The sequence below is a fragment of the Passer domesticus genome, chromosome 1 (assembly GCF_036417665.1).
Source record: "Passer domesticus isolate bPasDom1 chromosome 1, bPasDom1.hap1, whole genome shotgun sequence".
In the NCBI taxonomy this organism is placed as follows: domain Eukaryota; kingdom Metazoa; phylum Chordata; class Aves; order Passeriformes; family Passeridae; genus Passer; species Passer domesticus.
This window is the reverse complement of record NC_087474.1, coordinates 50,485,240-50,512,369: the sequence shown is the minus strand read 5'-3', so window position 1 is coordinate 50,512,369 and position 27,130 is coordinate 50,485,240. Positions and strand designations below refer to the sequence as shown.

At 37.9% G+C, this 27,130-nt stretch overlaps 1 protein-coding gene across 8 annotated transcripts in view; it reads right to left on the bottom strand.

Annotated features, from left to right (window-relative positions):
- TPK1 (thiamin pyrophosphokinase 1) overlaps positions 1 to 27,130 on the bottom strand; it is a 303,903-nt gene that overhangs the window by 244,358 nt on the left and 32,415 nt on the right. For all 8 annotated transcript variants that reach the window (XR_010362112.1, XR_010362120.1, XR_010362108.1 and 5 more), the window contains one exon: positions 1,432 to 1,506. Coding sequence is in view for 3 of the 8 variants with exons in the window: in XM_064419485.1 (XP_064275555.1) it covers positions 1,432 to 1,506 (75 nt within the window). In the remaining 5 variants the exon portion in view is untranslated. Of the gene's footprint in view, positions 1 to 1,431; positions 1,507 to 27,130 lie in introns of those variants that run through there.

The window sequence follows — 27,130 nt, the reverse complement described above, 5'->3', positions numbered from 1 at the left end:
AGTTATGCTCAGAGAACAGGAACCCATTGAGGCAGCTTCGAATTAGACAGTCTTTGGCCTACTTGATTTTATTCAGCTTCTTATTTCAACCCTTTACAGAAGCAATGTAGCTTAAAGGCTCATTAGTGTTACAGTAAGAACACTATGCCCCATGGTTTGACCAAATGAGGCAGATTTAAAATTCCAAAGGACAGACAAAAAAAAAAGTCTGATCAAGAAAACACAACATTAAAGCAACACATGCAAAGTAGTACAAGACACTAAATACTGCCATTCAGAAACTGTGCATGTCTGGTTAACTGTCTTTTTTTAACCCCAATCCTAAAAACGGGAAAGGTGGGACAAAGAAATAAGACCAAATGCTTTGCCTTGTTTTCTTGTCTATTTAATACAAAGCAGGTGATTCAGTGTATCTTTTTAAAAGAAAAAATACGTAGAATCACATCTATAAAATAACTGGACAGCCCTTCCACTGAGCGCTTGTTACTTTCTTGCTGACTATGCAAATGAAAGTGAGTCTGTTTGGGGTACAGCACTTGTTCAGATGCTTTGAATCATCTTGTACAATTATTTCCCTGGTTTTATCACTCTTCTGGCTATATGGGTACCTAATTTGGGTTTACTGGAATTAAGTGCTACGAATATATCCTGCTCACTTCATCCCTTATTCCAATTCCTTTTAACTGTACAGCTACCCCCTGCCAGTCCTTATGCCTATGGTGCAACCAAATAGCTCTGTCTGCTCCAGCCAGTAAAGAGGAATCTCTCTGCAAGGTTCCCATCCTGGGAATAAGTTAGAGACAGTTCCTGTGGCTTTTCAGAAAGCTTCTGAAGGACTACGTTCCTGCACGGAGGAATTAATAGCTCCAAGCTTGTAAAGATTTACATATCTCCACAAAATGTCAGTAAATCTGAAGCAATCATACCAGAGATGATGATTAGCACTGCGCATATTTAACAAAGGGGTAGTGAAATCTGATTTGCATATTTCTGACAAGCACGCAAATTCCCCATTGCTTTCACAACTTAATATCTACACGGTTCATTTTATTTTGATTAAATTTAACACATTTCATTGATGACCTTTAAAAAAATTTTCACTTCCAGACTCTTAAATGCATCATTGATCTGCTACACTTTGTCAGCAAAACAATGATCGTTCCTAAGAAGCCTCTGAAAAGCCACAGTCTTACACAGATCACTGCACAAAGTTCCCTCTGACGTGTGCAATGCAGGGATGCAGAATTTACATAATCAGCCCATTTGCTGCATTCAGCAACAAGGGACGTACTCTGCCAGTTTACACCCTCACCAGTGGGTTGCTCTAGTAAAGAGGAAATTGCCACACTGCAATTCAACAGACATGAAGTACATTAGCTGGGTAACAGGTAAGAAAATAAGCAAATGAAGATGTATGTAAGTTATTATTACCTCTGCTCCACAGACAATGGAAATGACCTTTGTTGAAAGGCTGGTTCAGAATCAGAAGGCAAAACTTCAGATTTCCTGTAAGATAAATGTTGGTTCTCATTAGCAAGAATATTGATTTTTTCGTCCGTTTTTTTTTTTTTTTTTGCCAGATGAATTTTAGTCCAAACACATCAGAGTAACTCCACTAATATCCTCGCTTCTCAGGTTTTACCACTGTCAGATTGAGAAACTGTCAGAACTTCGTAAGACACCTTTTACTTGGTAGGGTTTTGCTACATGTTTAATTTATAAGTGACTTTTACTTACTGAAGGCCATCCTCTACAGGACCCCACATCTATACCGCTCTCACATATAATCTCCCACTTGCTACTGCTGCCTGGGTGCAGCAATTACTGATATGAGCTTACCCTGGTCTCTGTTAAAGGGGAAGGCTGGAGGAGACTCCATATAAGATGTCTCTAAGCTATACCCAATATTCCACCCTCCTGGAGGATGCAGAACTCTTGCTGCCATTAGTGGCTTCTGTGCCTGTGTTTTCATATCATGTAGAAGCTCTAATTGTGGTAGATACTCTGCAAATAAAGACTGATAGGCTGTGACCCAGGAGCTTAAAATCAAAAGCTAGTAAAAGCAAAAGTGTACTTTAGCCTGTGTTATCTAGGTGACACTGCAGACTAAAAATCTCAGTGGATTTACCAGCCCAACTTGACTGAGCTCACAAAGCCTCCTGCCCCTGCAAAACGTGCATGCTGAAGGTCAGTAATAAACCTACAGTTAGAAAAGCCTTAAAAGAAAGAAAGGATGTATGATATGACACACTTTGAATTCAACGAGTAAATATGTAAATCTTTGATGGCTGCCTGCAGTGGGATTTGCATTATTTCACTTCCTAATTATCTTGCCAATCATATAGGAATACAAGTTTCCCCTGGAGTTTGATATCCTTAGGCAATCAAGTTAATGAATAATATTTGGTCATGTGAAGCCACTGTAATTGAAAAAAGAAAACCTCTATCACTAGAAAGTCTTTTGAGAAGATCCAGTATAGCAGGAGGCAGAAAGCTACAGTAGAAGCCTGTGGCCTAAGCTTTATCATGTTATCAAGGAAATACAACTGGTCAAACTGCTGAAGTTGAAAGAACATCTAAGGATGGGAATTGGAAGGGGCAGCCTTTAAAATAATTAATTAAATGCGTGATTAGGAGAACAAAGTGAAGGTTAGCAGACTGGGATACCACTATTCTGAATCTGAGACCCATTCGAGGCCTCCATTTCCTAAAACAGAAGCAACAGTAACAGGAACAGTACAACATTATTGTCCTCCTTCATAAGTATCAAGAGAAACAGAAATGAAGACCTAGATGATTTTCACTCCAGTGAGAAGTCTACATGATTATCATAGCTATCTTCTGCCTGGTTCTTTCAAATACCTTCGCTCAAGCCTTCTGCTTCCATCTTTGCTGACACTGGCCTCACTTCCATTTAATTCATGTATATATAGGGGCATACATTTTCACAGGGAATAAATGGAGAAGTGGAAAGACCAAGTAAACAAAGGAAAGTGAGAAAAAGTTTTTTCTCTGTGTAGTCTGAACAGTTTTACCTTGTCCTTGAACTTGAAGAGAAAGGTAGAAAACAATACGTTTAAATTAAGTGCCAATTTCCAGCTGCCTCACAAAATGGGACCTCAGCAGCAGATCTCCTAATGATTGTTAAGTGAGAAAGGCTGCCAACTCCTTGTATTAAACATAACCATCTAGTGATGCTCTCCATTGAAAAGAGCCAGCAAATATCACAGGGTGTGTTACTGGTATAGTAAGACAAAGCAGGCATGGGCGCTGTTAGCCTATTCTTGCTGGTGAATCACAAAAGGCATTTCTGTGCCTGTTTTAAACCCTTAAGTCATTTCAGCACATGAAAACAGCCACAGATTGCAGGGCTTTTTGCACATCAGAAGTACTCTTGTTATATATATTAGGGTATATTTTTGAAGCCAAGGCCTGGCTGTAGGTGTCTACACTGAGATTTCAGAGGCTGATTTTCAGAGAGACACTTTCAAGAGCTTCCAGTGAGGCCCATAAGAGCTGCTGGGTCTTACATGTTCAGCTGTTGCAAAGAAGTCATGAAGTAGATGCCCACAGCACATACAGATAGGAGATGGGGGTATTATGTCTTTAGGGCTCTTTGTTGTTTGGGTTTTTTAAAGTACAGTTATTGGTTGAAAAAGTACAGAAATAGAAATTATTGTTTCACCTGCTTTTAGGGAAGTGAACACTCCAGTCAGTTCAAACCAGTCATTTCATACAATTAAGGCATGATAAAATGCTATGATTAATGCTATGATTAATGCTACCAAAATGAGCCTAAATGTCAATATTTTAATGGTGCCTGCTGAGTTAATATAAATCTGCACACGAGGCTCAGTCCTAGGTAGATGTAAAACAGTAATAAAATTGGGCTGCAATAATTTACGACCATTGCCATAAAAACTATTAATAAATTGGGACATCTGATGGCAAAGACCACGTCAACAGACAGAATATGCAACATTCATCACTGTGAGAAAAACTGATGAGAGCTCACTGTGCCACTGCTCTGAACACTCTACTGGCTATCCATTTGAAAACAAATCTACTTCAAGGCCATTTATCTTTAAAAGCACTCAACAAATTAGGACACATCTATCTCCCCGTCTGTCTACCCATCTATTTTTCACGAAGCTAATTAGCACCCTGACCCAACTCTTACTGACATTGTTCTCTGTTTGGACTAATGGGAAAGAGGTTTCTGTAAGCAAGAAATCACCAGCAATATCCCCAGATATGAATATCTCCACTGAAGAAACTTTTGTGAGCCTTTTATTAAAGTCAGAACAAGTTTCTCTCTTGCATAGTTTCTTCCATTTTTAGCACAATTTTCTATTTCATTATGTACTTTTGCAGCTCTTGCAGCTTGAGCAAATTCAACCATCTGCAGCAAAAGCAGAAAATAAACTGCTCGCTAGAAAACCTGCAGCTTATTCTTGATATTTACATCAACACAGAGAACAAATGGAGTCAAGTCCCACGGTCAAAGTTCTCCTGTAGAAGAATTAGCAGTAAGGTCTCTGATGTACAGGCCTACAGAAAAGGAGGATTACTTATTATAGGAAAATTATAGGAAAATTATAGGAAATTTTTACTTGCATTTAAAGAACCAAATTCTTCCCCCCTCTTGTTTTTCTATTTGATGCCTATAAACCTTGAAGTCTTAGAGGCATAATTTACTGAGTAAGAATGAATATGTGCACAACTATGTGAACGGGCAGTTACATGAAATATATAGTTAAAAAATCTTCTAGCAGACTTGGAAAATTCCTGATCACTTTTATTCCTGTTGGAAAGCTTTCCTAAGTTACAAATCAGTCCATCAATCAATCAATCAATCAATCAACAATGCCTACAAGTTTCTACACTGGCACCATCACCCCATTCTTCCTGAAAATTGTTTTCTTTTTCTTCTTTCCAAAATTATTTAACTGAACGTCTTTGTTTAAACTTCTCATGCTTGCTTTGAAAAGGACTTTTATCAAAAGTGTTGTGAATATCCCTGATAGCCTATGCACTGCCTATGCAGTGACATTTTACCACATTGTAACTCACTGTCAACAATTCCAATATATTTTAGAGCATAGATTTGCTATTCTAAAAGTCTTCTTGGATTTTCCCTGTCAGATTATATTTATCTAGCTATTTTATAAATATTTATAATATAATTATGCATTTTTAATTGATTTCCCTTTGCCATGTGCCAGTAGACAAGGCTGCATATCTGTCACAAAGCACAGGTAAAATGCACATATATTTAAAGACAATCTTTGCTCTGGTAGCCAATAAAATAATATATGCTACTCTGCTTTCTTTCAGTGTTAGAATTATATCACTAAGAGTTTTTCTGCATACTGTGAGTATGTTGGTATTGAATTTTCTGAAGCAGAGAAAAAACTTTCAATGCTTCAAACAAGAGGCTCTTTGGGAAAGATCACTGCTATTCCCAGGCTTTCTGACATGATGCAAGTGGTAATGTACAATGCGGGGGGCACGCTGGGCTAAGATACAGGAATACCTCAAGGTGCTGGCAAAGTATGACTTCAAATTCAGAGTTTCAGACACACAAAGTGGCTTCCACTAAACAATTAACGTTTTGGGTTTGTTTCTTTGGTATTTGCAATTTACTGTTTGCCTGAAAAAGAGCCATTCCTTTCCATTCCAGTGATCTATCAAGCATCATTAAAGAAGCAGGTTCAGTACAGAGGAAGAAGTAGGAAAGAGACAGGTAGTATAGGGCAGAACTGAAAGTTAGAAGATGGTTTAAGTTTCCAGAAAATTTGTGTACTGATAGAAATATATCTAAATATCCAAGATACTAACCAATACCCATTGAAAAGACACTGCAGTTATACACATTCCTGATCATAGAGGTGGATGTCCAAATAAAAAACAATATCTGAGAGAAAAAGCTCTAAATGATCTCACTGAAAATTTCTTCTTGCTCATGTTTCTGCTCTCACATCAGTCTGATACACCATGATATATATATATAAATATACCATGACAGCAAAAACAAACAAAAAACCCACACCAAAACAAAAAAACACCCCACAAAAATAGCCAAACAAAAACTACCCAATGAAACAAAAACCCCCAAAAAAACCCCAAACCCCAACCAAACAAACAAACAAAAAAAAAACTAAAACCAAACACAAACAAAAATTTTTTTTTTCCAGTACCATAACTTACTCAGAAAATTCCTGCCCCTCAGATTAATTTTAAATGAACAATCACTGTTGACTTAAATGCCAGAGTATGTAAGAAGGGACAAGGCTGTTTTTCACAGTTCCAAAACTGACTGATAACAGAGGAGAGCAACAGGCTGAGGCAGCCTTTGCGCATTTGACGTTCCTTCAGCTGCACAAGAATTAACACCAAAATTGTGATTCTAGGAATTCCACATAAGTTAGAATTACTGTGAGCCTACCATAATAAACCCTAGGGAAAGCAGTTCATGAAACCAGCAAACATAACAAAACCACAGTGACAATCGATCCAGCTATTGCTACAGATCACCAGAGCAAGATTACTGTGGCAGCTTGGGGTTTTCAAACTAAAACAAAGGAGTTTGGTGGATCAGCACCAAATCTACGCCATTTTTCTGCCAAGTAAGCACCTGTCTCCAAGTGTTAAGTCAAAACTCATACTCTTCTCATTGAAATGGACCGTTTCATTCAGGGCTTTTTGACGAGCTACCACCCACTTCCAAAAAATACTCAAATGGAACAATCTCACCACTAGGAATGAAGTAAATTATTGATTAGAAACTAAGGAAGAATGGGTCTGTCAGTCTAAGGATCATTCCCCCTTTCCTGAAAGGCCTTCTTCATCATGGTTGTTTGCTTTTTGGTATTTTTAGACATTGAAAAACCCGTAGTTTCCTACCTGCTACACACATACAATTCCTAATTTACTTGCTGATATAGCATTTCTTGAAAGTTGGCTTCCGGTTCACAAGACAAGATTCTGATTTTATCAGTTAATATCTTTGGCAGCTCACTATGAGTCGTATGTAGATCTACCTTAGCAAGTAGCATGGCAGAATAAAATCAGTCTGTAAAACAAAACTGTTGGTGGTGAAGGTATGATATTCACATTACACATACTTTGGGAGAAGGGAGAGAATGAGGCTACTTCAGGTTCAGTTTAGTCTGGTTTTGTAGACCCATTAACAGTAGGAGAGAGTTATGTGCACTCCTGCAGCACCTTTTCATCCAAAAGGAAATTAGTTTACATATTCCAAAACCACCCTGCAATGTAAAGCAAACCACAGCAAACAGGCAGGATCATGAGACTTGCTTCAAACTTATATTCTTGATCCACAGTAAAATATTTATATAAATATGCCAATAGCCACATGGCCTTTGACTTCTGAATTTTTATTTATATTTTATGTCACAAGATCAGTTTAACTTACATGACACTTCTGTAATTTTATATTCATCAAAATTTGGCTCTAAACTTAAGACTTTTATATGTAAGAGCCAATCTGACACTTTTATCTATCATGTATGGAAGGTGTGAGGGGGACTTAAAACTTATAAATACAGCATTATAAACTCCTGAAAAAGCACATCAAACCCTAAGATGCTACTTTCTAATGTTATCTTTTAGGCTAAAACCTCACTTTGAACAGAACAAATAGTGCAACTTACACAAAAACACTCCTCATTCTGCTGTTCTCTTTCTTGAACCAAGATTTTCCCCAACAGTGTTTCCTTTCATTGGGAAACCCAGTGCTCTGCTGTGATACCAAGGAATATAAAAAAGGATAATTTACCAGGATCATTATGCAGACCAAATCAACACCCTAAAACATAAACGTTTCACATTTTAAAAGTTTCACAACTCCTGCAGAACTACTACTCTGAAAATGGAAAAAATTCAAGTCAGTAAAATCTACTTCCTCCATCTGTGCTCTTGCTGAAAAGGTATTTGTCAGCTTTAATTCAGAGAAACAGTTAAGCTTAGACTACTGTATTAATTATAGCCACTGCTTATAAAACATTGTGTAGCTGCTTTTTTCCACATTGAATCCCAAGCCTCCAAACAAGCCATTTAATTTTCCTCATAACAGTGATAACTCCAATAATAAACCTGCACAAATTACGCAAAAGGATCACAGACCTTACAAACATGTTCTCAAACTTCTTGAATGAATAAATCAAATATGCATACCCAACTGATTCTTGTGCAAAGGTACTGTTATCCCTGTCAATGCATTTTAGTGGTCATTTCTTCAAGTAAATTCTATTGTTTTAAAATATTTTGCAGCTCTTAATTCTCCAGGCAAATTCCAACAGGAAGAGTAGGAAGAAAAGGGGATTTGTGCAGTCTTATTGAAAAGCTGCAACGTGCTACCCTCTGGAGAACACTCTACAAGAATTTATGTGGATGAATTCAAACCAACTAATTTCTCACAATAAGTTACAAACATGGCCACACACATGGGATAATTTACCCATATCATCAACCACTGTGCCTAGAAGGGTGCCATGCCTTGTAATGAAATTTGTCAATTAATGCTGATGCTTCTCTGGAGAACGTGAGAGCTGCATTTCTGATTTCAGTGTGTGATGGGACGCTTCTTTTCTTTCTAAGTCCTATAGCCTATAGCTGCATTTCTGAGTACTTGGGACTTCTGCTCTTTATGTGTCAAACATCTCAGTCTGGTCAAGCAGAATGAGGTCACACAATTCCCAGTAGTGAATCTTCAGCTTTAGATAACTTGTCCAGCATCACAAAGAAACTTCATGGCAGGATTCAACTCTCTAGGGCAACACAGAACTCAACTGAATCACGAGAACTGACTATTTAAATAGAAATCATAACTGCACTTACTTCTATGTACATGGAAATGATGCTTCTGTCCCATTACCAACTCTCATTTGCAAATAAACACAGTGGAGTAACCAGTCACTTTGAGGGGGACAGCAATGTCCACAAACCATAAAACAGGCTTTTTGAGGCACACACTGGCAGATGCACCATTTGCAACTGCAAGGCCCTTGGTTTGATTTACCTCACACCCTTTTGGCTTGTCTCGAGAGCTGTGGCCAGACCATACACATCATTCTGCACTTTGTGCAAACTGGACTTTTATTTCCAGCCAAGAACAGCAAAGGTCAGAATTAAGTGGAAGCAGCAGTGGTTGGTTTAGCTGAGATATTATCGCCTGTTCACTTATACTCTTCCAGTTTTCAAGACTGGACTCAAATTATCCAACAATCCAAAAAAGAGAGATTACTGACATAGGCACAGACAAGTAGAGGTCTACAACATTATTCAGGTATATTTTATCCTGTGGCATGGACAAAGTAGCCAAATGATGCTGAAGTGATGAATAGGAAGTGAAATAGCAGGAGAAAAGACAGTTTTGTGCAGAATGGGAAGACTAGTCACCAAATTTGCAGAATCAGACACAATTTTCACACTTAAGGTAAACTTTTAAAATGCATTAATTTCACTTCAACTATATTATAAAAAAATACTAAATGCTTTGCTTTGTTATTCACAGGCAAGTTATCATCTGAAACAGTAGCCATCTGACACCTTTCAAGTTTGATACCAATTGGAACACCTTAAGAGACAAGAATTAGACAAACAGGCTTGCTACAAAAATATCGATAGTCTTATGGTAAAATTTACTTTAGTGTTTAACACTTCTAGGCACAGACCATTAGATTGGAGCTTAAATCTGCAACAAAGTGAAAATGAAAGCAAATCTTAAGAAAATATAAACAACTATTACTATTCAAGGAAGTTCCAACCTTAAATGAAAACCAAAGGTATGTGCTCACTTTCTCGCTCTGTAATAGCAGGTCTAATGTAATGCCCTCCACGCATTTTAAAAACACAGCATCAACACTGTCTGAATACATCACACTAACAATACCTGTTATCTGGGATGTCTCTATTTCCAAGGAGACAACCAGGCATACAAGCTCCCTCGGCAGTCGATACTGTCAGCTCAATCTGCACACAGCAAGCGCAAGGTGACTTCAAGGAATCACAAGGCAGAGCAGGCAGATGTCAGTAGTCTCTCTGGGCAAATAGGTAGGAAGCACAACCCCTTCAGCAAACATTCAGCTCAGCAAACAGTAAAATGCCATTTCTATGGTCAACAGATATCTTTGGATATATTCTACAGGATTAACAAAATATAATATGCATTTAATGATTCACATATTGGAGTACTGGCCAAAGAATAAGAACCATGGGAACACAAAAGTGCCTTTTGCACAGCGTTTAGAACCCTGCTCACTACTACCAAGCACTCCACTGAGCCTTCAGTGCCTGGCACTAACATCTCCTATGCACATAAAAGTCTGAATTCTATTTGCACCAAGATGCACTTTAAAGGCTGACAGAACCCAGTGCCTCTTTTGATGTCAAAACACCACTCCTATCCACCAAAGAGACATTTCTCTACTGATGTCATTGGAAGCACACGTTTCAAGTAGCTGGTTTCAGAGCATACCTATCAGATCCTGCTTCACAATGTCAGCTATCTCGTTTTTAAAAACTGGGAAGGAGCTATACCTTTTATCAGCATGGATAAAGTTAGTGCGTGCCTTCAGGAGACTGATGACCCACATTCAGGTTCCCTCTCTATCAAAATTCATTCTCATACAAATTCAGTCAAGACAGTGCTCTCCTCCCCAGACATGACATTATTCTTGGGGAGGAAGATTCTTCCCTCCCTGCTACCAAATTAATTATATTGATGGGACTATTTTCATAAAACATGAGTAGCCTGTAGAAGTCTGATTCTGCAGTCCACTGACCTAAACAGAGTTTGTGCTCCAACTTATTCAAACCTCTCTTTTCCACTTTGAATACATCTTCCAATTACTTCACCATGGTATTACAGGATTATATCCACTGCCTCCTTCCTAATGTGTGATATGCTTTTGGAGAACAGTGTAGCCTCTGGTTTTGCAGGATAATTTTCAGGCAAGAGTGGTTTTCTAACTATCTTCAGAAGACTTGGATCTAGCAGTCATAAAAGGAGGGAACAACTTTCTGTAACACAGCATAAAATGTCCAAATTCACAGAGCAAGATTTTAGATGCTTCAGTCTTCCCACTTTTCATGGTATTCCTACTGCCAAACTCAGCTTGATTCCTCCTTAGTACACTTACATTGATGGATTGCACTCTTCGTACACAATTTCTCCCTCTTCCTTACATATACAGTCCCACTACCATGCTGAGGGCAAGTACACCATCATTAAAAGTCCAGTGTGCATCCACTGAGTAGCCCAGGGGCTAAACTCCAGTATAATGTTGCAAAGGCACACAGCAACGTCCCATCCTCAGAAAGAGGAAAACAGGCATTATGTGACTCTATGAAGATACACTCTTATGCAGCAAAGCAGTCAATACAAAAAACCAAAAGTTCCTTTCCGTTTCACAGCTTTATCTTATAAGACACATTACAAATCACAAATGACTTCTGGCCAAACTCCATTGTGGACAATTACAGGCTTCTCTTTCCCTACTTCTGTTCAGCCATCCAAATGAAATACTCTATCTTTCACTGTCCTGAACTCGTGTACTAATTAAGCACTTATTTAAAAGCACAAAGCATTCAACCAGGCTACAATGTACTTTGGAGATAGTTGGATTTTGTATTTACTAAGTTCACCGAGTTCAAAACAGTTGAGCAAATTGTGATCCCAGTGACATTAATTATTTACTCCTCAGATATAATGGATGAGCCTGATCAGTAAACTCCCATTGACTCCCAGGATTTTACCTCATATGCTTTCATGAAAATCCATGAGACAGTTGGTTCTGCAACAACTCAAACCCCTTTGGGGCCCATGCCAGAAAGGACATTTGTGTTCATACCACCTTTTCAGTCTTGCTGTTTTCCCAAAGCAGATTATTCTGTACTTTGTAGGGAGTGGACCTGATACAAGGTCCAGAGTGCCATCCAGAAGGCTCAGAAAGGCAAAGAGGGCTTCCCAGGTGGTTGTAACAACAGCCCACACAAGCAGTGGTGGCAGTGGGAGGGTGTTTGGGCCTCTGGAGTAAGATTCTGGCAAAGAATGATGAGGAGAGGAATGTTTTCTTATATTACAAAGTTTTTAATAGATATAGGAAGGAAAGACAATTACTTTAATTTCCCAACCTTCACAAACATTTCACTCCTCAAATTATGTCTTCTGATTTCACAAGCTTCATTTTATTATTTCTGGAGTTATTTTTTTTACCTGATGAAGGCAGCTCAGTTTTGCTGCCTTCTTTAGGACATTCCATAACTTTACATCCACCATTGGCTTCTTTTTTTAACAAAAACATTTTTAAGACCTACCTGTATATATTTTGTAAATAGACAAATCTACACTTTGATAAAACAAGGTAAAATAAACAAAAAGAAAGACAAAATCCACAAAGGCAATGAAAATTTCATTACAGTATCAGTCAGGTAAGGAATTTTTTATGTAACCTGGATGAAGCTCCTCTTCAAATTTTATTCTGTAATATGTCACTGTGCTGCATCTGGCAGAAAAATAAGACCTAAAATCAAAGTTCTGTGGACTGAATAGCTACAATAAGCTTATTTAAATCAGGAACTGACCAACACCTGTGTCTTGGAATAAAACTAGGGGGTGATAAAGGAACAAAGAGAGAATACTATCAGAATATTGATGCTTCTTCCACAGGTATAGAATAATTACCTAATGTTGAAAATTTTGTAATGAGAGCTGTTTAACATTCATGTAACTTTTAAACAAGATTGAAAAAGCTGTTTCCAAGTAAATGGTGTGATAGCATTATGGGGATCACTGTAGTCTGGCAGAACAGGACACCATATCCAGCAAAGATCAGCTCACAAAAAAGTAGGTCATGTCTGTAAGTAGACTACTGACTCAAGTAGACCCTCCAAATCATTATGACAAACTGCTCCCATAAAATACCTGTCACACTAATAAAGTTTGGTAGGTTTAGTCACTACACAAAGTCTATGATAACCACTTTCATTGTAAGTCACTTGTGCTAGTTTAGAGTCCCTTGTTTTGACATGCTGCACATGATAGATAATTAAAGAGAACTGTTACTTTCTTCCTTTTCTCGCAATACAGTAAAGCCTGTAAACAAACACAAGCTCTGGGACCATTAAGAGAGGCTCTTGTTTGCAGACTGTCTTTCCAACCAACTACTTCAATTTCAATGCTAAAACTGTCAAGCTTAATTAAGAGTTATGGGGCATAACCATTTCAAAACCATAAATCTATACAGTAGAAAAGTATAACGACTGCCTTAGTGAACATCTCTTTTAAAATAAGCCATATCTCTTACCAAGACCTAATTTAAGTTCCTTATACACAACATTGTATTGCAAATAATTTTATTACTTCTCCTGAATATAAAGACTATCATAAAGTAAATTCATCCTGATGCCTTTTGGTTTATTTGGCTATTTAAAGTGGACCTCAAAGCATATGCTAGTGCTTACACTGCTACTCCATCCAAGCCCACCAGAGCTCTTTGTGATCATCCAACATGTTTGCAGAGAGCTGCCTTTCTCTCCAGCTTCTTTTAATATCTTTTTTTCCAAAGTCTCTTTGATTTTTGCATGTGCATAGCTGTTCACACATCCTCATAGCTTCAGGCAGAAAGATACAGAGAAACAGGTATCAAGAGCTCACCATTTAAGCACTGCCCTTTCAAAACATCCTTAGCATTCAGCACACCCAGCCTGAGACAACAGTGACACAGTCCAAAAAATCCACCAAAACAGCACTGTAGGGCAGGTGTAGATGTAAATTTCAAAGCCATGTTAGCCATTCCAGCAGAAACATATATTTGTTTCCATTTTAACAATGGTTGTGGTCTTCTACTACAACCTCTGCAAAATCAGTGTTCTGGGGAGCACCCAACCCAGTCAGAAAACCTGGTACAACCTGAGTCACATTGGTACTTTCAGCCAGAAATTAAAACTTAACATACAACTGATTACTGTGCTTCAAAGGCTTGAGCCTCACAGAACTGGACAGATTTTAAAATCAATCAAATGTTGCCATTTTCAGTGTGAAAGAAGTCCCACATAGAGTCTTACTATTAGCTTTCACATATTTAAGGTGATTTTCTGGACTTTGCAGCAAAGGAGTTACCCTTAAAAATGCAAATCCTAAAGGCTTAAACCATTAAGGGTGATTGAAACAGTATCATGTTTATTACTATTTCTTAATCTAATGACTTTTGTAATATAATTGCATGAGGAAATCTGGCTTTCTCCACCTGCTTCATGGACTAACAGATTAATTCAATTTATAGAACTGATGATCATATAATAGTCAGTCTAGTGGCACCCCCTTAAAATAAAAGTTTTTAAGGAAACTTAAATTATTTCTATCCTGATGAGCAGATTTTTTATGTGTTAAGAAACATTTGGGTCAAGATCTAGAGGAAATAATGGCTGAATATCTAAAAGCATAATTTATGCAGACTAAACATAACGCTTATCAGCTGTAAAATATTTTATCAGCAATTTATCAGATCCAGAAAGGAACAGAAAATACACCCTGGTCAGCATGTTAGTGCATTTGGGGAGAAGATACTTAGAAAAGGAGCTACACTTCTCTCTTCTTCATTACCCTATCTGGAAAATGTGGTTAATAATAATAATGCTTTGAACTTAAATTTCCATTTGTAGATTTAAAATCACTTTATAAAGGTGCATAAGCATTATTATTCTCATTTCACAGTTGGCCTCACTAAGTACAGAGATTTGTAGCAATTTGTATGAGAAGCAGCCTCCTCTAGTGAATAAGTTAAGACTCTGAAATTATATCCCCAGGGTTTTCTTCCCAGCTAAATTTTAAACTTCAGACTACACCAATATCCACTGTGGCAAAACCAGACACAGTCCATCTGAAATTGGAGGGCTTCTGCATGGGAATAGGCACACCAGCCAGGAATAAATAACACAGATAAAAATAATTTATGCCTTACATTGATCTAGTCACTTAAAATAAACTTTCTGGAACCATGGGGAGATGGTCATCAGAGATATCATCAGAGTGTTCAAACACACAAAAAAAATGAAATGACATCTTTCAAGAAGGAAAAAGGAAATAATAAGATACATAGCAGTGGACAGCCTGCAGTTTAATCAGGAGAACTCCTTAACCAACAGCATCAAGACCTTCTCCTCTCTTGTTGAGAAAAGATACCTCATGCTGATTTCCTGCAATAATGTTTCTCTTACTCAATATTATTCCTCCTCTGGACAGAGTGTGCAGGAGCTGTTGTCCAGAGGAGGAATAATATTGAGAATATCATTCTCAAATTTGAGAATTTCATTCTCATTTCATTTGAGAATATCATTCTCAAATATCAGTTGGTCACTTAGGTTAAACTTTAACCAACATTTTCAACTTCATACTAGACTAAAGGCTAAAAAGAAGGAAGCAATATGATATTTTGTATTCTTAGAATAATGGGAATGATAAAAATCAGGCTAAAAGGCTAACAGGTAGATAGAAATATTTTCAAGATTGGATTCTTAAAACTATTACATATTCTTCAAAAAGCAGCTTCATTTCAGAGCTGAGCCAATGAAGTCAAAAGAATCTCTCGTCAGCTTCAAAACTACTCCAATATTTTTCCCCAAATATGAGTTGGCCAAGAAAGGATACCAACATACTTAGGATATTAAGCCAAAAACATGATTGCAGGCTTTTAAATTTAAATAAACAGAGACCTTAAGTATTTGAAAAACTGGTATTTTAAAGAAAAATTACAAGAGTTGCCTGAAATCAATCTGCAATAGCTTGTAAGGATAATCAATTTTGGACAGACAGGAGAAAAACAGACAAAAGTGAGCTGTCAAAACAAAAATTAAAATGTTAAATGTTTTTAATGCAATAAGAGTTTATGAACTTTTATACAGAGTATGAGTATAATATAGTTAGATCAAATTACTTCTGCAAGCATAATATGTTGGATGAAAACAAGGAGATACCAAACTGGGGTTATAGTAAATCATGATTTTGCCGCAGATGTTGACACCCCTGCAAAATTCTGCAATTCATAAACAAGTGGTTGAAACAACTATTAAATAATTTTAATTTAATGACAGAGTAACTTTTTCCCATTCTTCTCTACTTCTTGTAATCACAGGAAAGCCTGTTCAAATTAGTCAAAAAAAACCCCATCTTCATCAGTTCTCTCTTCTGTTTCAGTTTTGTGTGAAGGCATAAATCCATGATGGATTCATGTTAATTTATTCCCAGGGCAATACATGGTATGCTGTGTTTTTGGAGACTTTAGCAGCATTTGTTTACACATTTACCTCTCTAACACACCTTGACTACAACTGGAGTTGGTCAAACTATAACACGCCAATTTGCGTCAATGATGGTAGCAGGCAGAGCAGAACTTTTGGGTGATATGCAGAAAGACATGCAGTTTGACCACCAGTATCAAGATCTCTTGATCAGTTCTGCAACAAAGCAGAGTCACAGTCACAGTCACAGTGAGTGACTCTTCAAAGGAGGTGATCTCAGTGAACACCCTTTTCACTCCCCAGACAGGGTGTTACAGGGCTCCCCACCTGGGAGTGTCTTCCACACACAGGACTCATTACATCAGGGAAGATGGTGCAGGGGAGCCTTGAGCTCTGCAGAAAAAAAACCACCAGAGAAGTAGCAGAAATGGTGATCTGCTCTTTTAGTCTACTTCTGTGTTAACTTTTGCTTTAACTCCACTATAAATGTACAACAAACAAATCAAAGTTTCCTGTCAACATGATATACTGGGAACACACATTTCCTCCAGCTTAACAGCTCTCAGGCTTCTTATGCCACACCTCCCACTGCCTCCCTAAAGCCACAACAAAGATCGCTATCGACCAATATGACAACACCTAACAAGGGTACAGCTGATAAACTCTAAGTTTGATCCTGTCTACAATGCTCATATGCCTCCAGCAGATGATTCATCTGTCTGATTTTGAAACAGGAGGTAGCACTACAACTAAATGCAGATGAACTGAGGAACACATATCAAATATAAGTTTTTATTTTAGAAAGCATATTCAAAGAGCACCTCTAAATATGGGTAGAATGAAAGACAAGAAACATGAACACTGGTCCCATCAGGACTGGGTTGATTTTCTAGATTTGCATGTGAATATAAATGAATCTTAATCAGCATTTGTAATTTCTGCACCAGGACAAAGTTAGAGGAAGCAGAAGGTAAAGGAGGAAAATAATGAAGGCTGAAAGCATAAAGATATTCATGCACATACACATGTGCACAATCCCACATATCCAGCAAGCTCTACTTTGCCATATGGGATTATTGCTTTGTATTTAGCTAATGGATTAAGTACCAATAATTAAAAAAAAAAAAAAGAATATTACTTTTCCAATAAAAATAAGTTAAGGATTTAAAATAGAAAAGCCTTTTTAATGAAAAACAAATAGCATTTAAAACTTAATAGCCTTTAGGTCTGATAAAAAAGTCAAAGCCTTTATTTAAAGAAAAGAAACTTTATTTAATAATCACAGGCACTGCAATGCACAAAAGGTACCACTTGCAATGCAGTGTGCTACCTATGGTGGTCTGGCTATGGCAAATGATAGGATACTAATGGAAGAAAAAACAAATGCCTAGAAGAAAGATGGAAAATGGTTTCAATCAGATGAGGGGCCATTAACTTTTTCTTTTAAGAACACTTTTAAGAAACATTAGCAAGTGTAAACACACTTAATTCTAGTGATGACAAGTCAAATCAAACATATTTTCAGTGACCTCTAACTAAAGAAAAGGGGTTACAAAATTTAAGGCAACTTTTCAAGATTAAGCACACACTGAGCTGTCACATGGCATTTGCTGGTACTGATACTGACACTGCTGTCTGGGTCACCACCAGTGTGATTTGTGGGGACTGAGGAAGCACTGAGACATACCCAAGCTGGCAGTCATGACTGGTGTAAGAGTCTCATGACCAGATACATATTTCACTAGTACAATCAGGTATTGTCAAACCTGAATTTAATGGACAGAATTCCCATCCCATGGACTGCCATAGTGTTCAAATGACTTGCCAAGTTCAAGCCCCTTGGGGAGCTCCTAAACCCACAGCTGAAAGTTCTCTGTTGATTTTTTAAAGGGCCACAATTTCACCCATGTACCAAGTAAGAAAGTCTGTGCCACTAACTTTACTTCATCTCCATGCCATTTTCTTGAACCACAGTAGAAGAACGGGATGTTTTGACTATTAGGAGAAAAACTAGTGAAAGAAATTCTAGTTATGAAGTGTGCCCACAAGTGTTTCACTTTCAAAGAGGCAAAACCAAGTAAAATCTTCAGCAAAGCAGCTGTTACGTTTCAGTCCCTCTTCCAGCTTTTCTTAATCTCTGGTATGCTGCTGACTTTTAGGTTTATCCTGTCCCAAGATTCCCTCCTGCATGCAGTCTTATCACCTTAAACTTATTGAAATAATCAGCACCAACAAGACCATTCACTTACTTACCTTCAACAGCTGCATTTGAAGGGCTTAAGAACCACTGAAAGCCAGTTTCAGTCTCCCTTAATATTACTGTTTTAAAAAATGTATTAAATTCTTAAGTCTTGTCTATTCTAAGAGAATGCCTTCCCTTACTTCCTTTTTTGCTATAGATGATCAGATAAAACCAGTGAGCAACACTACTTTTTCTTTCATTTTCCAGAGAGAAGATAATGGTTTAGATGGATGTGCCCTATCAACTGCAGTATGCAATTTAATGAGGAAAGTTTCACACCTGTAGTTTTAAAATCAATGAAGTTTCAATGGTGAAGAAACAAAACAGAAGAGTGCAGATGAAGGTTTACTTCTAACTCTCGATTCCTTAGAAAGTTAAATCACCACCATATACAACACAATAAAACTACATATGGTGCGTGCCCTGCAAAAATCTTGCTGAGGCTTTTTGGTTTTGGTTTGTTTTGGGTTTGTGGTTTTTTAAAAATAAATGTAAACCTGTACTTCTCAAACCATTTTGAAATTCAAATGACAATTCAACGGACTGCTAAGTATACCTCTATAGACACACAAATGAATATTTTCTTCTAATTACCTCTATTTCTCTGATGCGGAATGTGAAAAAAAATCACATAACTTCAGCATTAAAATAAGAGATTAAAATGCCTCATTTGGCACCAAATGCTATCATCATAAAAGAAATGAGGGAACCTGAAATGTGTTTCCACTTTTTGAATATCCAGTTCAAATCTAAAAGCCATGAATTTCAAAATAATTTGGATCTGAACTGAGTAACCGTCCAAACATTCTTGAGTGACTACACAAAAATTGCTTATAACATGTTCTGACCTCCAAAAATTGAAAAACACTAGCACTCTAGTGGAAACTTGATGCTAGGCAGCTACCTAGAAGAGGGAGTGTTTACAAGTGAGCCAAGCAGCCAGCCTGCTGCAGTGCTTATACAATGGATTAGGCTGGATCAGTTAAATAAATACATGATAAAAAGTGCTGATTTTCCAGATGAGTAGGGTTAGGGTATTTCTTGGGTATGGCAGTGTATCACTTCATCTGCTCTGCATCCTCAAATCAAACCCCACCAAACAAAACCAAAGTCACCCACTGAATTAACTAAATACACAATGGCACTGACACCACCTGGCTGAGATGGCTGTTTCCACACCAGGAACAGTTTTTACCGGAGCTGGATACCTGCACCTGGCTTTTGGGTACCTTTTCCAAATCCCAGGTGAATGAAATCTGTGTACAAATACATGAATGGGGTGGGACTGCTGAGGAACACATCTCAAGCTGTTGTATTTTCCAGCATCAGTCTCATTACATGGTTATGACAATGGGAAGATGCCAGCAGCTCACATCCCTGGCAACAGACTTTTGACCAATCACACAAAGCAAAAGCATATTGACAATAGTTCTATCCAACCACTATAAGTACACCTATCTTTTGTTAAAATAATGCTTACTTATTTAGAATACAATACCTACTTGTAAGCCTTAAAACACAAGGCATAGAGTTCCAATTATTAAGCTTAGAACTTCCTAATATCTTGCTAGATACATTTTTCTGTAACTTATAGAGTTATTCTAAACAAGCATTAATATACAGACCATTGTTCTATTTGTCCTTACTTTCCTACATTTCTAAACTTTCTACTGACAAATCTTATAGCTACTGCTTAACTCTAATTGCAGTTCCGCTGTCTCTGAAGCCTGCCTTTTACAGCTTTCCCAAAACCCTCTGATTTTAAAGATTCCCACAATTGACAGCCAAGCTGCTACACAATGACACTCAGGTGTGCATTCTGCTCTCCAGCCCCACCAACCATGGTGACCACGGACAGGGACAGATGTAAAACTGCCTCTCAGCCAATATCTCCCCTTAACACCTGAAAATGGCACTTCAGCAGCATTTATTCTACAAGGTTCAGGCGCTCTCCTTCCAAATGCCACAGCCTTCACTTCCACATTTAGGCCTACCCATTATGCAGTACTTCCTCCAGGCCTCTCCATACTGGAAGAGTCTATGAGGCAGTAACAGGAAATTCTGCTAATTCGAACTTACCAACAGTAAGATTCTTCAGAACTGTGGCTAGCAAGGTGATGGATTTGGCAAGTTGCTGTCCTGAAAGACAGCTGAATCCACAAAATATTTTCTTAAACCTTATTTTCCAAAGTTTCCTATACAAAAACCTGTTCATATTTCTGTCAAACTCACAGTCGTTAATGTACTCACCATACCAAAGTTTTCCTTTTGCTGAACAGATGTCAAGAAGAGAAAATGTAATAATGTCTTTGAGAGAGGAAGTGCAAAATCTATCCCACAACATACTTCCCATCCTTCTCCTAAGCCATCTTCCAAGTATGCACACCTCCAAATCTTTGTGGAGTTTGGTTTAGAGAACACAGCAACTCTTGGTGAGGGTTCTGGGCAGAAATTTAGTTTTTAGGTAACCCAATTCACTGTCTGGGCCAAATGCAATCTCCAGGTAAGCACAGAAAGAGGAGACAGCTGTCAAATCAACAAAACCAACATCAGCTTCCCCCCGCCCCCCACCCCGCCACAACCTTAGAAAATTTTAGTTGCAATTCCCTGGGTTTTTATTAGAGGCTTTTGTATCTTGTCTATCAAAATATTATGGACACACTGTATACATAAAACCAGCCCAGATGGAATGACAATAAACCAGCACATACTTACTAGCCTCTGGTTCTGCATGCATTAAACACATGGATTTAAAAAAAAAAAAAAAAAAAAAAAGAAGATAAAGATATTGACACATCTTAAATAATGTTTTTACAAACTGGCAGAAGTACTCTGGGCTTATACAGAGCTAGATGTGACAGAGAGAGATAATTGTGAGTTGTTGAGCTTTACAGTGAGTGCAGAAGCAGCATTCTTTTTTAACCTGAACTCTCCATCACACATGCGTTTAATATGTCTGATATTCCAGTGGAAATGTGATTTGATGTCTTTTGAAAACAACACTTCAGTATGACTTTAAATTATTCCCCATGGGGGACCATTTTACTGCAACGTGCTTTGTTTACTAGCTCTGCTGCTTCCAGCAAGCCGCTTGATAGATACCAAAGATGAAGATGAGCTCTGTAATGCACATTTTTGGATGACTGAAGACAAAATTCTCTGCTTCTTGGCATAGTTTTGCAAATGATCATGATTCTTAAAGCATTCATTATTGTGTAGTAAGGCAATCTATATTTCTGTCAAATCCTGTTATTTACAATTTATGGAGAATAAAGATTAGAAAGGAGAGATACTTCAGTGAGCAAAACAAAACACACAAGGAACACTTTCTGTTCTAATTTTTATTCTCCCCAGTGACCTTGTTATCCCTGTCCTTAAGTGACAGAGGGGTCATTAACAGGTCACACACTTGCAAACAGGAATGGCAATTGTACAGTAAAGTACTTGGATATAAAAAATAAAAGCATTACAAGATTATAAGAAAGGACAGCCTTCTGGAAAAAAAGATAAACAGTTAGCACATTCATTTTGTATTATTATGGGTTTTAAAGTAACAGCTGTAAGCTCCAGTGAAGATCAGAGTTTCACTGTAATGGTACTGCCCAAGAACAGAAAAACAGGTGCTCTGGACCGGGAGAGCTGATCACTAAATAGATCCAATTGCCAAAAGGAGAGAGGAGTAGGGCCGATCAACCCACTGAAACAAAGTGCCACTTGTTGTATACTTTGAATCATGCTAGCAACATACACAGGCTTGAAAAAAAAAAAATTACCTGATCATTTAAAAGCACTCTGAAAGTCCTTATCTAGACAAACTCATGTCATACTTTCAAGCAGCTGGTCAGTCACATAGAAAAGAAAAGCAAGAAAAAAACCATAGTAATCATTTGAACAGTGCATGTTAATCCTACTGTTTCCAACCAAATGCCTCTAACATCTAAACATCATGACTCAGCTATATCCATAACTACTGTGAATGGTCACCATTCTCAGGCTGGACTATTTTTGACACAGAACCTTTTATTTGTGCTTTCTTTATCTCAGCAAGGGAATACTAAGCTTGTTGGTGGAAACAAAATTCCTTTTTCCAGAAGAAACTATATTTTAAAATTATATGATGATGACAGATCTACTCAATATAACTTTACAAAAAGGAAATTTTTCCTGCCACTTGATTCCCCACAGAGAGTTCTAATTAAAACCAATCAGCTTTCACAACTTTTCTTGCTTTTTTAAGATGTATTAAAGGTCACAACTATCCTGGCTTGATGCAGGCATGCCAGTTGCACCAGATGAACCTTAGATAGTCAGCTCTAGTCTATATCAGAGCCTACAATTTCAGTTTTTTAGAACTGCCATTTAAGTTATTTCAGAAACTTGGTAAATGCATAACATGTCAATGACAAAGGCACGGACCATGAAGTTACTCTGCAAGGAGTGGCTAAGAAACGTTACTCACCTTATCTGTCTGATCTGCTCCTATGGCCAACACACAAATATTGGCAGAAGCTTTACACTCCACCTTCCAAGTCTTTTTGAGGGAAAATGAAGTGGGGATGTCCAACCTACTGCTAACCCAGCTGTACAGAAATAATCTCAAACCAGCTGCATAATAACCAGAATCAAAGGAAAAACATTTGTGATCTTGTTATCCCTGGGACCACTTCCATTTCTACTCAGGTTTATAAACTGACTGTAGCAAGAACCACATTTTTCTCACCACACGGGTCAATGCAGCTACATAAACATGCAGATTCAGGCACATCATCAATTTCCTGAACAGGCACCTGAAGTCCTGGTAACAAATTGATTTATTTTTACATGTATTTTACACTTGTGTACTACATCCCTAACCAATGCAAGACTTTCAAGCCTGATCTTCAAAACAAAACACTGATTTTATTTTGCTTTCAGTCCATTCCATACTTACTCATGAACCACCTGCATTTATAAGCAAAGGTTGAGTCCACTAACCCTTCCTCATCATACGTATCTTATAAATAGAACTGCTATGACAATGTTAATTCGATCTCACACTCCACTGCAGGCAGCCAATTCTATCATCTGCAATTCCCAGTCCACTGTGGTCCTTCTCACTCCCTACAGTCCTCAAGCACCTCTCTTCTATAAATCTTGGGACTTATCACACATCTGGCACCAACCTGATCTCTCTTTAGCAACAGGCACTTTTGAGAATCAAGGGTGAACTGAAACCTTTCTCAGTCATTTCCACTTACATAAAAACTGTGTTAAAATGAGATGCTGTTACTTTGAAGTAATGCTTGCAATCAAGATTTGTCTCAAATTCTGCACCTATGAATAATTTGAAAGAAAAAGTATTTTCTTACTTAAAGCTACTCATAACTCATCATTAAAAGATTATGTAAACATTTTTTACTATTATTTTCCATGTGCTTTTATTTAAAATTAGAACTCATGCATTATCAACTAAATGACTAAATAGATGACTAAATAGAGACTCATCTTCCTATTTTCAAGAGAAAGGTTTCTCCTGTGCTTCCATTGATTATGCTCCACTTCCTCAGATTCTTCAACTTGCACATGTTTTTCCTATAGCAAAGCAGAACTGGGCATAGAAATAATTCATGTCCCCAAAAATACACCATATAACCCTACTGGAACACATGAGCAGGAAAGTTTTGAAAACAAACTAGAGAAAATGACTAATGCTTTTGGAGAAAAAAACCCAAACCACAAACAAGCTAGAACAAAACCCCCAGGCTCCCCCCAAAACAACAACAACCACCAAAATGAAAAAAAAAAAAAATCACAAGTAAGGAAGAAATGTTTGAAACCAAATTGCTGAGGCTCATTTGTGTGATTTGGTCAACTCAAGCAGCAGCCTTAAGGAACTCTAGGATGTTTGAAATCTGTTGTTTGTCTTTTTTATCCTATAAAACATAATCCTTATAGATTTCTACCAAGTCTAGGCCAGCCAAGATACTGAAGTGCTTTCATAATTCTCACAATATGCACAAATGTGGGCAACAATTAAGTATAAATTTTTCTTAATGCCACCACCTGCATTAAGCCCCAGGACCGTGTGATTCCTCCCAGCACCTCCAGCAGGGTACCCAAGGAGCACCTTTGCCTAAACTAAAAGCTATGCACAACAGGTATCTTGGAAAATATAACAATGCAATGGGCTACAGAGTGAACAAAGAAAATCAATATTTAGTGCAACATTAACCAGAAGCAACAAATGGGTCTAAACCAGTGTAACCACTGGTGTTCAAGCGCAGAGATTAGTGTTCTCCCCTAAAAAAGTTTAATTACTTTATACCACATTATTTTACAGTTCATAATGTGGTGGGTCCCCATGCAACAAACTGTACTCGAAAAGAGAACACAGAGACAGAGAGGTAGACTAGGCAAGGAAGGACACTCCAAGCATGAAAAAGGATTAGACAGATGTAAAAATGTTCAGTGATGTGGGTGAGTCCCTAGGAAGCCAATGGAACGTGAGTTGAATCAGAAAAGGTCACAAAGACACTGATGAGAAAGTTGAGTTTGATGCAAGGTGAAGGCGCTTGGAAGATTCAGGATGGAATATGGCAGCAGCTGGGAGGGAGGGAACTCTTTAAACACCCACACACTGCCCTTCACACAGATACTCTCTGTTGGTATCCTTTTGTTAGACTGCAAAGGCTGTCTATGAGCAAAGTTCTCCTGCAGTCTTCTCTCACAAATATAAACCAATATAGGTCTAAGTTTCCCTACATCTTGGAGGATGCCTCATTTCTCACTGCTCTTGTCAATTAGGGTACACCAGAACTGGACATGGTATTTAGTACTGGAAGGTAAAAGCAGAGGTAGCAGAAGATACCTTGCACAGAAATAGGGTCTGCCACAGAAATTTGTGAATTCATATTCACTAGAACCATTATTTCCCACTGCAAAGTCTTCCCTCACTGAATTAATTTTGTTTATAACATTTACACAGGATTGTATTTTAATCAGTTAACCCTATCTTGTATGTGTTGTTCACCCAGAGATCTAGATACCATTGTACTCCATACTCTTCATTGCTATTTCCCACTCCATCAGTCTTTGTGCCCACAATCATTCCTAGTGATGATTCTGCATTTTCTTTTATTGCAGACAAATTATGACATGACATAAAACCCTGATAGATTTCTCAGGGTGCACTCATACACAGGTCTATTTTGAGATCTGATACACAGTCACTCTATAACCTACACAGACACATCACACTTATTTTATGCCATACCAGTTTCTCAATCAAAAGTGCCTTGAGACATGTCTTACAAAACCCTACGAATGTTACATGGCTTCTGTAAACATTCTATCCAAGCCCTAGTTCCCTTGACAGTACCTTTGTCCAGAACCCCTAGAGAATTTTCTCAAAAGCATTTGGTTTAATTGTAGATTTAAGGCTATAACTATTTTCAAGGTATGGGGCTTTTTTATCTATATAAACAACCTTACACTTTACACCTTTGAGAGGCAAATATATCTATTTACTTTCAGAACCAAGTTAATTTTACTAAGACTGTAAAAATGCCCCAGAAGTATGTTCAGTGATGTATAAGTTGGACTACTAATACTGTCGGGGTCAGCTGTTACTTGTCTGTGCCCCAACATGGGAAATGGTGGTTCTGGGCAGGCCGTGCTTTGAAGAAGGAGTCTGGACTCTTGCTTTTTGGTCTTCAGTTGTGTTTATTGTTTCTTATCTACAAAGGTTTTGTGTCTGTCCAGCCGAGGTCTGATCAGCAAGACAGCCAAGGGCACTCTCTGCCGCCCACGGGGCGGTTGTCTCTTTTATAGTGAAAACTACATATAAGATATTTACCTATTTCCAATACTTTTCGCCCTTGTTGGCAAGTGCACCTTCGCCATGAACCAATCCACACATGCCAACATCATCCTGAACATGGATGCCAAGGAGAAGAAAGAAGAAGGACAGGGCACGCCCAAATCCCTCCCTCCATCTTAGAACCCCTGACCCCTATGTACAGAATTCCAAACCCCCCTGTACTACATATAAAAGCCCCCTGTACAGTGCATTATAATCTAAGTTTCATCTAGTGCATATCATCGCCTCACCATCCAAACTTGAAATTCTCTCATCTCCTCACATTCAGGTGTAATTTGATCAAGCCACCAGGCACTTTTGGCAACATTCCAGGACTCCCGAGCTCCCCAAGGGTTGTCTCGGTAGCTCTGGACATCCGGAGTAATGTACTGAGTTCCCACATAATACCAATAATATATCTGAAATAGATAGTTCAACAGAATTCTTACCTGCTTTCTCTACTGCAAAATAGATCTTTAATTCACAGAGATAAAATGTTAAAAGCAGGGAATTACAAAAAGCACATGAAGGCTCCATTTACATTTTGGTTGCAAAAATTATTTCATCCAAAAGAGTTTTCTTTTAGGTTGAACAACGAAGAGCTTCACTGTGATCAGCATTACCAAGGATCCAAAAGTTTTCTACAGAAGCAATTGTCCTTTTCATCAGAGGAATAATAACCTAGGTTTGCTATTTTCAAAGTCTGTCTGTAAACAACATTTGCCAGAACTATATACACAATCTTCTGGGTGCCCAGTGCAGGACCAAAGGCAATTGGCACACAATTG